Raw genomic sequence first — 15,185 nt, forward strand, 5'->3', positions numbered from 1 at the left:
CTTTGTGGGGTAATACTTTGGACAATGAATACTTTAAAATCGCGCTTTATTTCTTTTGCATTTTTTTTCGATTTCAAGACCCGCGTCGCCCCTTACGGAGGGACGTGGCTTTGAAAATCAACTTCCTTATTTCTTCACGGCTTTTCATGAAAATTGGCACAAATGTTTAGAATGTCTCCCTGATGCTTCCATAAAAGTTTCAGAGCAATATCTTGAGAATATTTTATTCAATTTTATTGATTTATTATTACTTTCTGGAGAGCCTGGATAAATGAAAAAACATGATAGAAGGCTTGTTAAGTATTGTCTGCATAGCTAAATGCGTGCTGAAGGTCGTGACTATCCCGCATTTTTTTTTTTTCGCAACAAAAATTTTTTGGAGTGCCATATTTTATGTTACCTTCACATCAAGCACACTTTCAGGGTAGATGAATAGCCATATCATAAACTTACAAAGGGTCAAAATATGAAAGCGAGGATGTCACAACCTGCACTGTAGCCCAAGGAACGTGACAAAAAAAAAATCAAAATATGTTAAACGATAACAAAGAAATCAGCTCCAGAAACTGAGCAGAAAGGCCGAAAAACACTTTTGAGAAAATCGCTCTCAAAGTTTCACCTTCTCTTCCGTTCTCTAAAAGGCACCAAATTTGTAGTCTTTGGGGTGTTTTGTGATGTGGGGCTTGTTGTACATGTGGCCTCTGGTCTGGTGCACTTCACCCCCCCCCCCCTTTTCTTTTTTATAGGGCATTCTTTGCTGCTGCTGCTCTACAAAGAGCATGGTGTCCAAGTTTCAAACCAAGTGACGTGCAGAACTCTGTGTCGGTTCCTGAATATAGTTCCAGTGTACATTGAGGCAGCCTGTACCCGCAGGCTGCCCGATTGATAGATTGATAGCAATCTCCAGTAAAATTATCAGTGAGGCTTTTTTAAATTTTTGTAGAATTTACCATGTTTCGAATGAAGGCTCTGAGTGTCAGCAGCCTCCCAAGTCATCTTTACTTGACAATGGCTGTAGAACTTAGGATCAGAGAGAAAGTGATAGATATGCAGCTGTTAGGTGCTTTCCAGAATTGTACTTTTGTATGATGCCTCGATTACTTCTGCAGCCAGGTGTCTGTGCCAGCCCAAGGGGCCTAGTGAACAGAACTCATGATGAGGTTCTCTTCATGAAGGGGTGGTATGCCAGATATTGCTACGAGCTATCGTGACAATAGAGTGAATGAGCAATATGCTTGGTTGTGGGTCCGAGATGACAACACGCGAAATGCCTAGCCGCAGATACAAGGAGCCGACGCGCGATGTGCTTAGTACCACAGTCCGTGGTGCCAACGCGCAATATGCCTAGTCGCGGGCTCGAGGAGACGACACTCGATGTGCTTATTCGCGCAGTCGGTGGTGCCAATGCACAAAATGCTTAGGTGAGGGTCCGAGAAGTCCGCGTGCAATGTGCATTATCGCCGAGTCAGAGACTCCCTATGCGCGAAATGTTTAGCCGCGTGCACGAGGATTGCGTGCGCGATGTGCTTCGTCACGAATTCCGAAACACCGAGTGCTGAAAGGCTTAGCTGCACGTCAGAGAATGCCACGCATGAATCTTGGTTGCGAAGTCCGTGTCGCCAATGCTCGGAATGCTTAGCCACGCTACTGCAATGTCCGCGTAGCACCCGCTTTGACACGTCGAGATTACGGCGAGTGGAGACGCTTAGACTCGTGAGGTGCAAAGAGCCGAGCAGACGACGCGAGCGCCGGGCCAATGGCGAACTGCGCTGGAGTCACGTGGCGGGCGAGGCCAATCGCAGACTCCGGCACGACCTTCAATCACTTGCTATTTGTGCGCTTGTTTCTGTATGGAGGAGATCGCTAAAGCGGCAAATTTGAAGACGGAAAAACGCGCTTTCCAACGTGACCAAGATGGCGGCGCTCGGCCGCGCCGTTCCGGAGATATTGTGGCTTGAAAAACGCTGTTCTTTCTTGATTTCCGTGAAATTTCTTGCTACGTTGGCTGATAAAGCGAATTCTTCAGAGCCCTTCTAAGTGGTTTACAGTGATGATATTTGGGTATCAGATAGAAAAAGGGTTATAGAAATTGAAAATGTGATTTTCAAAAAGCGATTTTTTTGGCAATTTTTCGCGATGCGAAAGCGGCATCCCCCCTTAAAGGGCCACCCTCGTGAACTCGCATTTTAGATCATGAAAACGAGAGAAAGGCGCGTATTCTGGAACCAAATTTTGGAGGAAGGTGCAGAAACGCATCAGAAATGCAAAAATTCAAAGATTGAAAATTCTATTTCTGGGCCGATTTTCGGTCCAGAAAAGCTGGGTCCTCCTTTAATCCATACACATATCAAATGAAGTCAAAACTTCTTTTTGTATGATCGATGCCATTTTCACTATGCTTGCGAGTCGTATTACATAGTATTATGCTTACGGTGCTGCAGTACCCTGCAGCCTTTTGAGCATCAACTCCATTCATTCACGACGTTATGGTACCTCAGTGTGTTTGGTATGACGGCCACTTCGAGAGAAGAGGGAATTTGGTAGCCGAGGAGTGTGAAACTTTGCTGTGGCTCTGAGGCTCGACGTCAATGTGTTGACAATTCGTGGATGGTGGGACCAAAGAGCCGTTCTTTTTAAACGCAAGGCCCATCGGAAAGTGGCTCCACAGACTTTGTAGTGGCCTGCACTGTCTCTGAATTAAGTTTTTGTGTGGTGTTTTAAGAAGCACAGTCAAACCTCGATATATAGAACACGGATGTATCGAATTATTGCGTATATCGAACACTTTCTATATGACGTGGAAAATCGCATGCATTTTTAATTTTTAATTTCGAACGGGGCCGGACGTAAAATGGATATATCGAACTCTGCCGCCCCAGACCAAGTGCGCTCTGTTGACAGGAGGCGAGCTTTCCCGCAACACTCTCGAAAATAGCGGTGGCGCGATGGGCGTTTCAGACTGCTGCGTACAACAGCTGCCCACATCTGTTGCGCTGAGGGTGCCATTTGAACGTAGCGGCGTACGCACGCGGCGGCTTAGCGTGGCCGTGGCTTGGCCAGATTGACCAGTTTGACAACATTAACAACACGTGCGTCTCGGTGCTGCCGTTTGTGCTACGCCAGTCGTTGTGTGTGTGGCGTAGGCTTGTCGTGGTTGGTGTGATGGCTGCAAACGCGAAGAAGCGCACGACCCTGACATTTGCTGCGAAATTGGAAGTGATACAGCGCGTTGAAAATGGAGAAAAGAAAGCGAGCGTCGCTGAAGCTTTCAACATCCCAAGGAGTACTTTGAGCACTCTGCTGAAAAATAAGAGTGACATAAAGGCCAAGGCGGAACAGAACCAGCACTCAGGCGCGTGGCGGGTGCGCAAAGCTGCCTTTGAAGACGTCGAGAAGGCGCTGTACAAATAGTTTATCGACGTAAGGGGCCGGAATATTCCTTTATCGGGACCAATGCTACAGCAGAAGGCCAAGAACTTTGCGTTCATTCTCGGCGCCAAGAAGTTTACTGCTTTCGGCATGCGGGTTTCGTGACCCGCATTGAAGAAGCTTCCGAGGAAGAAACCGAAGATTTGACGTAGGATGGCACAGAGGAAGAATGCCAGCTTGAAGAAACCTGGAGCCAGTTCAAGCGCTTTGTCGGTGCTGAGCCACACAGCATGTGCATTGAGGACTTCGTTGGCGGTGACGACAGCACCGGAACAGTGGTGGAGTTAACAGATGTGGAGATCGCTGCAGAAGTGACTGCTGAGCGGCCAAACGAAGACTCTGCCGAAACTGATCCAGCAAGTGCTGATGTTGCCGCACTCCCGACTGCAACTGAGGCTGTAGCTGCTTTGGCCGTTGTACGCCGCTACTGCAGCGCAATAGAAGGGACTGGACTGTCTCTTGTGGGCCGTTTGGACTATGTTGAGGACGCTGTGGTCAAACACGCGGTTGCCAATATGAAGCAGGCTATGCTGCTTCAGTACTTTCAGCGAACTAAATAAATACTTTGTTTGAAGCTTCATGTGAGTATCTATTGCGCCACGATTGGTTCATTGATTGATTTGTGCTAGTTTTCGATGCGTTTTCTACGTGATTTTATATATCGAATTCTGGCTATGTCGAACAATTTTGCGATCACCGCGCTGTTCGATATATCGAGGTTCGACTGTACTTAGTCTCAAACGAACTTGACAGCATGGATGACTTAATTCTCGGGCTATCACATTTGGCAATAGTTTCGCTTTCACGAGACTCGGCTCGGCACTCTTGGCACTGAGAGCAAGCTTCGCACAGCACCAAAAACACGTGTTGGGGACACTTTTGGTGCCGAGTCACAGACATATTTGTGGAAGTGATCGCCCGAGAATACTGCCCATAGAAAGCTCGGCCTCCTCCTCAGACAATGATGATCAGCGAAGAGAACTCGTTTCTGAATTGATTCGTTGAATACAGTGGCCGACTGATTTTTCGGAGTCCAAAAATTCGGACATGCTCAATTATTCGGTCTGCTTTGCGGCACCGCCATTCTCCCCATAGACCATAATGTATAACAGCTGCCAAAAGTTCGGACACCTTGCAACCTCTCGTCTGATTTTTCGGACACTCCATGAGCCAACTAGATTAAAAGCACCATGCACCGACTCTGACCGGTGCATGGTTCCACTTGCTGAGCGCCATTTTTGTTTTGAACGGAGCCTCCTTGCTGCCCCACGAAGTGGCGCTACTGCGAATCCCCGCTGATCATCATCGTTTCTGCCTGGTTCGCTAAAGTGGCTCTACAGCAGCTTCGGTTTCAGCTTAGTAAGCCATGCCAAGATAATCCAGCAGCTGATTTGTTTCTTCGTGCACATGTTCGCGCACGACGCTGCGAGTAGGCCCCACGTTTTTCGTTTGTGCGACTGGTGTCGGCATGGTGGTGTTTGCTTTGTGTGCTGTGTCGAGGTTCCAGTGATCCAACGCGGCATATGGAAACATCGCGTTAAGTGTCTAATGGCGCCGACAATGCCCTTCAGACTGCGCTGGGGAATGCCGGCAAGCGGGTGCCGGGACGCCTAAGATTTGTTGCCTTCTGATGTGCTCCCTACTGACGCAGAAAACATTCTGCCGAGACCTGCACAGTGGTTGCATTGTGATTCCGGACACCGTCTCATTGACAGTTTGACAGGTGCTGACACTGCTGTACTGACATGCACAGAACTCGACGACGGCCAGATCATTCGTCAGTTTTCTGTTGCACCGTTGGACGATGACTCTGAGTCAGAAGATGACGCACCATGTGCTACGCTGCCGTCGCATGCGAAGCATGTACAAGCAGTGAGCGTGCTTTCAGCCACCTATAGTGACCGTACGACCCTTTCCGAGATTCAGGCTTATCTGATTGCGCGTAAACGGAACAGCATGCAACGGCGCATTCACAATTGCTTTATTTTTTTTTTCAGACACCTGTTTATTCGGACATTTCCGCAGTCCCTGTGAGGTTCGAATAAACGGTCGGCGACTGTAAACGTACCATTTCTCTTTTCATTCATCTCGCAATATATTTGTGGTATTATTTTTAAAATTTTGTTGGCTGTAATGTTGACCCTTACGTTACAATTGCGGTCGCTTAACATTTGATTATATACGGTAATAAGGCTCAGCCTAGCGAGACAATGCAGGGAGGCCACTCACCGCTCGAGGGCTGGGCTCGGGTCCCGTCTCCGAGCAGGGGCTCAGAGTGCTGGGTGTGGTAGTGCCACCTGCTGCAGAACACAGGCTCAGGTCCGAAAGGCGCTCGTGCCGCTGCTCCCGGGGAAATGCCCGCAGTGGCGGTAGCAAAGGGTCCTCCGGTGCCTGCAGTCAACCAGTCAGTCCCACAATAATTCTGGGGGTCACAGCTGCCATAAAAATGCTAGGATTCCACGCAGCCTAGGCATGCAGTTGGGGCACAACAAGCACAGCCTCAACTTGGCTGTACCGTTACATTGCCTCAAGCACAAACATTTGTGCCACACAGACTAAATCAACTCCAAGTGCTTCAAGCTATCACTTTGACAGCCCTGTATTTTGATTAGCCCAAGCCCAGGCTGGCACGCCGCATACAGCGGAATCTATAAATAAGTTCCCTATTGGTGAAAATGACTAATGGTTTACTGATGCATAAGGAACTTTTATTTCTAAATTCAGCTTTATGTGGCTTGCTGTCTTAGGGTTGTGCTTCCTTTTTTCAATATGTTAATTATCTTTTTGTTTAGCCATTATGCATCGGCAGTTATGGTTGTAATCAGGTATGTGTGTGTGTGCATGTGTGTGCGTGCGCACATATATATTTAGTTGAAGAAACGAAGGGGCCCGCTTAAGAAAATTGCATGTTTAATGGTTTAACGTTTCGGCCATGGCACGGCCTTTGTCAGTTTTATTCTGACAAAGGCCGTGCCACGGCCGAAACGATCGACCATTAAACACGCTATTTCTGTAAGTGTGCCCCTCCGTTTTTTCAACTACCTATGCACCAGACCTACAGAACTTTTTCTTGATGTGAAAGTTTTGCGGAAACCCGCAAGATGGAGAGAATTAATTGATGAAGGGAAAATCAGACATCCAGCCGTTCGTAGCAATTGCTACGAACGGCTGGATGTCTGATTTTCCCTTCATTAAAGAACTTTTCCTTGAATTATATATATATATATAAATACAGTCGAACCCGGCTATATCAAACCCGTTTACATCGAATTATTCCATATATCGAACAATTTCTGGACACGGTATAGTTACAATGAGTATATATAGCAAAAATTACGCTTACATCGAACACTTCCACTTGCACGATTTGTCGCGTACCCATCGGCACGTTTTGGGGATAGCAACTCGGTTAGCAGGCATTATCTAGGAAAGGTGCAATAAATGCCCTTGTGATTGTTTACACTACTATGTTGTCCTTCCTTTGTCCCAAGAGCACGGGTGAGAAACCTACATCTGGCTGACCAACGTGGACCTCTTAACATTTTGCTTCGTTCAAGACCTTTGTTTGAACCGAAGCGTAGGGCTAGCATGAATTTTGATCACTAGCGTCGGCGGCGTGCTTTCTTGAGCGAGGCAATGGTGGCTATAGTGTATTTGAACTTTTCAACATGCGAAGCCTTTTCACAAGTGTTTTTTTTAATGACATTCGTCGGTACGAGAGCCACGTGGTCTGCATCCTGCGAGAGCGAGGCTTCGCGCCCGCAGAGCATTGGCAAGCCTGAAGCGAGCGAGTACGGAAGCCTCGTGGGTGGTCCGAATTTCTTATGTAAATAGCTTCTTCTATCTCTTTGACTCGGATGAAGTCGCGGCTCTGGGAGCCGGGTGGCCGCGGGCCACGGGTGCCACTACAGGCGGCCTGGCACCGGGCGCCCCGACACCGTCTGGGATGGGAAGCGCCGTCAACTCGGATGCTGTGCGCATTGAGTGGGGTAGGACCACCTAACAGAGCTGACGTCTCCTCACGGCTGCCCGTTTTGCGCCCATTTTGGGTGTTGTTTTTTGGATGCTGGTTGTTGTCAGGGTAGCGACACTTTAGCCCTAAGGCTTTATGAAGCTGCCTGTCGCACGTGGAGGGACACAACCTGGTGGTACCAGGTCTCCACAACCTGGTGGAGATGTTGCAAGTTGCTTCCCTCATTCTAGTTAGCCTCGCACGAATTGAAATTACTCATTCGACTCAAGAAAGCGAGCTTCGTTCACGTGAACTTAGCATCTGAGTAGCCGCCCGATCTTTTGCTAGCCGTTTTGAACATTGTACCATGTGGGCGATGCGCATGCAGAATTCCTCTCCCTTGCACTACTTTAGTGTTTGCCGAGTGTGTTGAGTGTACGCAGCGTGATTGGAGTCACCCCTGGCTTGCTGTCACCTGCACATCGTCTGCGCTGCTGCTCCGGACTACGATCGAGCCACCTCGGGCGATGGTGATGCTGTGGTCAGTTCGGCGCAGCAACTTCAGCGGCCTCCTGCATCCAGCTCACAACCCTCGGCGGCGGACAAAGGAGCCGGCAGTCACCGACAGCTACGGCGGCTCTTACCAGCAGGGCGCGTCAGCGCGAGCGACGCTGGCTCGTACCGACTACTGCGTCGTCGTCTCTGGAGTCCTTGCCTGGGATCGTGCCGTCGACGCTGCTGCTGTGACCGGCGGATACCAGCGGTGCACCCAGGGACAATGCTGGCTCGCATGCTATGGACAGTGTGTGGACATTTCTCTCGGTGCGGCCACTGTTGCATGAACTGCCTTGCTCGCGAAGCACACGTTGATGTTAGACCGTGTGACCGGAATATGTAGCGATTTAAGGTTGGGGGGATATGGTGATGCGCGACCCTCACGCGTCCCCTCATATGTTGTTTTCCCGCATAGCTCCAATCTCCTGTAATCAAGCTTTGCCGCATGGCTTGGTGCCCCTGGCATTCGGTGTGGGTGAAGCGCAGTGCGAGAGATGGAGCGAGTGTGGCTCTGCTAACGCCACTTAACAGCGCGGTTACTTGGCCTTGGAAAGTGGCGCGGAAGTTACATGCGTGCGCTGGTCCATGCTTCTGCGAAACTGTCTCGCGAGGCCACGTTCGAATGCGCCACCGTTCGCACATATGGTCACGAATGACCAGGCATTGGTGTCCAGCATAGGGCAAACATATTTGCTCATTATCCAGTCGTGGTGAGTTAGACTTCCGCAGTTTGTCGTGCTCCCATGGGCATGCTTTGGGGATAGCAACTCGGCTAGCAGGCATTGATCTATGAAAGGTGCAATAAATGCCCTTTTGATTGTTTGCACTACTGTGTTGTCGTTCCTTTGTCTGAAGAGCACGGATGAGAACCCCACAAACTGTGATTAATGAAACTAGCGTTTTATTGGACGAACTTGTGCCCTCAAAAGCAGGCTACAGTCAAAGAACAAGGATAGCAGTGAACACACTCGGCGATCGTCAAAAATCTGATCAGCGGGTCAAGCATGTCAGCTTTTATACATCAGTCGTCGAATGTTCCAGAGTAGTTGCTGCGACCCGTGTGTCTTCAACAAGGTTCTACACTATTCACGTCGTGCACACATGCAATCAGATTACACATGTTCAGTCACAGACAGTGGATGGAACCATCGATAACATTCCAGAAACTTCCGATAGATGCAGGCACGTCCTGCGCTGTGGATAACATTTGCTAGGTGGCAGGACATGTCGCCCGATAAAGACAAACAAGTACATGTGTCAATATTAGGAATCTTGCATAATTAATCTTAGTTAACTAATTAATTAAGCAAAATATAAATGTACTCTAAGGAGTGCAACATGACACAAAACTATTGTTTTAAAATCCTTCGTTCAAGTTATGTGAAGCACCCTGTATATATATCTGTGTGTATCTTTTTGTAATGAAGTTCAGTTGGAAGTCAGCCCTTGTCTTCATAGTTAATTTTTTGTCTGTCTGGTGGCCGTGCTGTGCACACTGTTATGTAATTGAGGATTGTTCATGTAATAAACAGGTAAATTAGTAACTTTCCTAGACACATGCCTGATAACTCGCACCCCACCTTTACCATAAGATTTTTAGAATTCTCAGTGCGGGCTATACACTCAAAAATTTGATGCTGCCTCAACCGCCAAGGTTTATTAGTTGCTACAATTTGTGCTGCCGTCTAAAATCTGGATCCCCGGAAACATGATGCTACCTACTGCTGGCATATTTAAACTATATGTAACCGAACCTAAGAAACTTGCATGTAGGTGGAGGGATACTTCAAGGCTAAGAATTTTATGAAAACACCTTGCCTTATCTTCACATAAATATGGTACTCTTCTCCCGACACCTTTGACCATTGCCAAGATTTTGAGCATGGCGCTATTGACCAGGCCCCTTTTTATGCAGTGTGCAATGTGTTACTATATTTCAATGTGAAAGAGGGAAGCTGATATGCCTGTCTCGCTGCAGCTGTACTAAATGAATAAGCAGAGTTGCTTTGGTGTTTCAGGCAAGGGTGCATATAGCAAAGGAATAAAAGCTACACACCCTACACAGCGTTTGTACAGAACATCTGACATAAAATTGAAGGACAATTCAAGGATTTCCAGGCTGCTTAAAGCCAAATTTCAAGGAGGCTGAAACAAACTTCACTCATACTCATGAACTAAAAAATATTAAAATTCCTTTCTCCTTAGCTGAAATTGTTTACAGCAAAGCCGCCACTTAATTGCATACGAGCTTCAAGCTCTTCAGGTGGCTTTTCATAGTCGTCTTTCCCACTGTAATGGTATCAACAGCCTTATGGCACATCACCTACTACACTCAATGAGGGTGTTGTGTGGGACGCGAGCGTGACTGGAAATCAGCAGAAAGAAGCGAGTAATGCGCCCCCGAAGAACAAGCAACAACTGACTTTATTTTTGTGTTCATCCAGCCTCTATGGCTCGGTTGCACACTCTCGCACCACTTCCCTTTCCCGCACACTCCGCGATAAGATTTTAGAGTCAAAAAGAGGAAAGGGTGTCTGGCTGCTGCTGTGCGACTATGAGGCTGCCACAAGGGTTAGTAATGTCCGACTTCCACCCAAAGTACTAGTCACATTAAGGGGCTGAAACTTACTGTCCTCCAGGCATTTCTAATAAAAACAAAAAACAAAATAAAAAAAACAGGGGATACAGGTTGCTCATTTGATAGGGCTTCTTCTAGCATGGCCAGCAATGGTGATTTAAACAAGTCTATCGTCAGTGGCCATGGGCATTCCAGACTGCAATCGTTTAGCGAAAATTTCAAAACAGAATATACAGGATTGTTTCCCGATAAAGAGTGTCCTTGCAATAGCACCAATGCAGAGTTTGTCACTTTGAATGTTCAGAAGTCACCCCTAACACCAGTTTTCAAGGAAATTAAGGAGTGCATTTATTTTCGAGGAGCTTTAAGGGCCTGTGAATCTCTATTTGCTAATTCCAAGGATTTGAAATAGGTTTACAAGCCCCGCATAAAGCACAGCTGCAGATCACATACCTCAAAAGACCAACGGCTTTCAGTGACATCTGAGGTGCTACAGTAACCAGAATCAATGGTGGTCGGTCGCTTGCCACCTGCAGGCTCCTTGACATGGCCATTGTTAGCTGGGCGTTGATCCACCCTGCAAACAACCACCGTTTGACAATGTCAACACTTGACAGCTGTTGCAAGGCATAAACTTTTCTGTTCTCCAGTGATGAGTTTCGTGAAGGGAGTTTTGCATAAATGCATGCTATTTCTTTTGTGGAGTGATCTCATGGGTGCTCTGTGATGGCACTCAGCACGGACACTGACACAGTATGTATGTTTCTATGGGGAAATAGCCCACTTACTACAATGCCCCCAAGTCACATTGTTAGTTATAACAATGAAGTCCGACAACTGGGTGTCTGTGCCGAAAGGTAATGAAATGCAAAGTCTTTGAAAGCAAAAAAGAAAAAGTGAAATGCAAGCCACTGCATGATCGCCCGCCACCCCAACTGCTGCTGCGCACTTCTCTTCATTGCCAGCCTCGCACGCGTTTCTCCAGTCCTTCCACACCTTTGAATACGAATGGGCTATGCCCACAGCTCTACACCGTGCCACACTCCGAAACACGAATGGACTGTGCCAACTGCACTGTCAACACTACCGGCACTGCTCCCAGATTGCTTGCTGGGCCCTCTTTCTGCTAATGGATTAAGTCGCTTGTGCTTGTCTTTGTTAGTTGCGTGGAAGTTGTTCCTGGCCAAGTGGTTTCTCAGCCTCATTTGACTCGTCACCAAAACGGAAGACGGATGATCCGCCCACTGATCATCAGCAATGCACGACGTTGAAAGTGAAAAAAAAAAGCAGACTGCTATAGGTTTGGAAACTAAGTCTTTCTAACCGATGAGGCGATTGTCGCGAACATGCTTGCATCGAATAGCAACAGTGATGGCCACAACAGCAGCGCTGATGAGGTAAGGCTGGTTGCCTCAACATTGTCCTTGCGGGAGGCCCTGAAGATGATTCAGTCCCTCAGGGGCTTGTTTTCACAATAGACCTTCCGCTGCACTACGTGGAGCACTTGAATGCCTTGGAGAAAGACGTCGGCAAGCTTCACGTTGTGGGGATGCGCGACCCTCGCGCCTCCCCTGGTGTTTTTTCCGCATAGCGCGTCTCCTGTAATCCCGCTTTGCCGCGTGGCCTGCGTGACAGCGCGGTCGATGTGGTTGAAACGCAGTCCGAGAGATGGCGCGAGTGTTGCGCGGCTAACGCCGCGAGGTTACTTGGGCGCCGAAAGGAAGGCGCCTGCTCTCTTGGGTTGGAGACAGCGAGCATCACGGACGTGCCGTGCGTGCAGCGCCCCTCTTTCCCGGCGGGTCGGCGCGCCGCGGGGACGTCTCCCGCGAGCGCGCGGCGACCCAGGCTTATGCGAGACCGCCTCGCGTGGCCGCCTTCGAACGCGCCACGATTCGCGTGACTATACACGCGAACGACCAGGCGTTGGGATCCTGCATGGGGCGAACATATTCGCTCGCGAGGACGCGGTGAGTCGGACTTCTAGATTTGTCGTGCGCCCATCGGCATGTTTTGTGGATAGCAACTCGGCTAGCAGGCATTGATGTATGAAAGGTGCAATAAATGCCCTTGTGATTGTTTGCACTACTGTGTTGTCGTTCCTTTGTCCCAAGAGTACGGTGCGAGGTATCCCACATCAGATCCCACAACGTAGAGCAAACAAGGCTGACTGACATACAGTTGGGGGGTGGAGTGGGGGGAAGGTGGCATGCGTCTTGGCCGTGGCTGTGCATGGCTGTAAGCATGGCTGAGCACATATGCAGCCGCATACCCTGCTTTAGAACTGCATATGTAAAGAGTGGGCATGCTGAGACAGCGTGGCATCATGTAAGCTGTCTTACTGCACGTTTAGTATTGGAAGTTGCAAATCTCGAGTTTCAGTTACTTGTTGGAATGAGAGGTATACGAAGCATTTGCACCCCTCTGCCGGCACTTTACCTGATAGCGTCATCCTAGTGCGGGCAACGTTATCAGCCGCGAGGGTACAGTGCATGTGAAAGCGTGGTTGGCTTCGCTTAATCTGTACTGCCAAAAAAATATCATCGATGTACGTGGCATGAAACAGTGTCATTCATCCTCGATTTCCATATTTATCAAAATGAACTGTTTTCTCATTCAAATTTGCTTTTTTCGATTGCCCGATAATTCGGAAAATTCTGGGACCCTTTCTCTTTAAGAAAAATTCGATTGGTGACTGTACTTATCTGCATAAAAGGTCAACTTTCAATAGAACAAAATTTTGATATAACAAAGCAAATTGCTGATTTTACCGACTTCATTATAGTGAGGTTTACCTGAAACAATCATCGGTTATAACAACGGCATTATTGTGGCACTTGAATATTGTTTTAAGTGGGTTTGACTGTATAACCAAACTTGAGAATGTCATCGGAACCCTCATTTATAATATGCAACACTGTCTGCTATATAACTACAGAAGCCTAAGATGTTGTGGTTTGAGTAGTCTTCTTATGATAAAACACCCACTTGTATAGAAAATATTAAGTTTTTTAAAACATACTGAAGTGGGCCTAAATCACCTATGAGAAGATTAAAAGGCTTCACGATGGCCAAATGCTAAGATGCTGCTTTGCTTTGTAAGACTTAGTAAAATCAATTCACTGGGAGGCCCCAGAGAATCCCAGGGTGCACTGCTCACGGTGTGCGGCTTCCCCCTCGGCGAGGCAGGCTCCCATCGGCATCCATGAGGTGTCCTCGCCTTCGGTCCTCCTTGACAGCTTCCAGCTCCAGGTACTTAAAGACGTGCACCTGACCTCGCCTGCAAAGCTGCGCACCACAACCGACCATCGTAACATGGCCCAAATCTAAGCACCGCTGAAAAACATCCCTTTCCATTTTTTTGCCAAGTCAACCCTCATGAGCCATGCATTATTGGGCTGAATAATTGCAGAATAGTACAGTAAAACCTCGTTAATTGGGATTTCAAGGGACCAAAAAGAAATTCTTAACCAAATGTCCCATTACTGAGGGTATCAAGAAAACAATAAGCAAACGCTTACTACGTCAACATGCTTTTATTTATTAAATGAATCAGCAAATCTTTCTATTTTTGCACAAAAGCAGTGCAGAGGCTGGAATCCTCGTCATCTCGTGCCTAATCAGCGCTCACAGCAGCGAAGGCCTTGCATATTCCTTCACAACGCAGCCACAGCGTGCGTCTTCTTCTGAGACACATTTTTCCCTACGGGTGCATATCCCAATTATTTTTTTTTCGCCAGTGTCGCCAGGTCCCCACCCATAACGATGTAGACGATGCTCTTCATCCTCGACAGCTTTGCACAGAGTAAAAACAAAAGTACTGTTTGCCACAACCACTGCACTGCGGACGAAGCCACAGCCGCTGTCAACGCGATCATGGATGGTGACCTTGTGCTTCTGAAGGCGTGCGACCGACGCACACCCTGACTCAAAACGGAACTACTATTTGCTCCAACTGTGGACGAAACAGCAGTTGCTATTGATGCGGTCATAGATGGCAACTATGCAGTTATGAAGGCCTATGGCCAACGTGGTGTTTTGCATGGCGGAAAACTCAAGAATAAAGGCTCGAAAGCCACAAATAGTCGTGAAACATTCTAGCATTGCTGTGATTCACGTACGATTTCTACTGATGACTGTGGCGACGCAATCTCCATCGCTTCGTTTCGGTGGATGCTGTTTCTGCTCATCTGCGGCGCTCCGTGCTTGCGGAGCTCCAAGAGTTGTCTGAATTAACTGATGTGCAGCCAAATACGTCCAAATTAACAAGTGTTTCATTGCATTAAGTAATGCATACATCTGAGACCAAAGATCAAATTTCCAAATTAATGAGGTTTTACTATATTTACATAATATTTGGTTGCAACTGAGTTCTGCCCTCTTGTGCATGTTGTGGGCACACTCAAGTCTAAGCATCCCCTGATGTTCTCCCTGCATCACTCAGATATCCTGGCATCTGGCTTCGCCGCATAGCACAAAGGTGGCGAATGAAGTTCGGCGTTGTAGTTACGCAGTAGTACAAGAGATAGAGTGAGTTCGCCACAGTGGATACTTGTGCACAAAGAGAACTGGTTCCTTCATCTTCAACTGCGGGTTGGCGTCGCATGTGGACCAAACACGTGCTTGTTGCTGCGCTCTGTGGGATTGACCTATGGAGGGCTTCCCTATTGTTCG

General features: G+C 47.8%; 1 protein-coding gene across 3 annotated transcripts in view; it reads right to left on the minus strand.

The window, feature by feature from the left end:
• Positions 1-15,185, minus strand: part of Lrch (Leucine-rich-repeats and calponin homology domain protein) — a 205,513-nt gene that overhangs the window by 134,828 nt on the left and 55,500 nt on the right. For all 3 annotated transcript variants that reach the window (XM_065439258.1, XM_065439257.1, XM_065439256.1), the window contains exons 5-7: positions 13,672-13,799; positions 10,968-11,091; positions 5,659-5,820 (exon numbers count right to left, since the gene is read on the minus strand). In XM_065439258.1, coding sequence (XP_065295330.1) covers positions 5,659-5,820; positions 10,968-11,091; positions 13,672-13,799 — 414 coding nt within the window. The remainder of the gene's footprint in view (positions 1-5,658; positions 5,821-10,967; positions 11,092-13,671; positions 13,800-15,185) is intronic.

This window comes from Dermacentor albipictus, chromosome 1 (genome assembly GCF_038994185.2).
Source record: "Dermacentor albipictus isolate Rhodes 1998 colony chromosome 1, USDA_Dalb.pri_finalv2, whole genome shotgun sequence".
Classification (NCBI taxonomy): Eukaryota; Metazoa; Arthropoda; class Arachnida; order Ixodida; family Ixodidae; genus Dermacentor; species Dermacentor albipictus.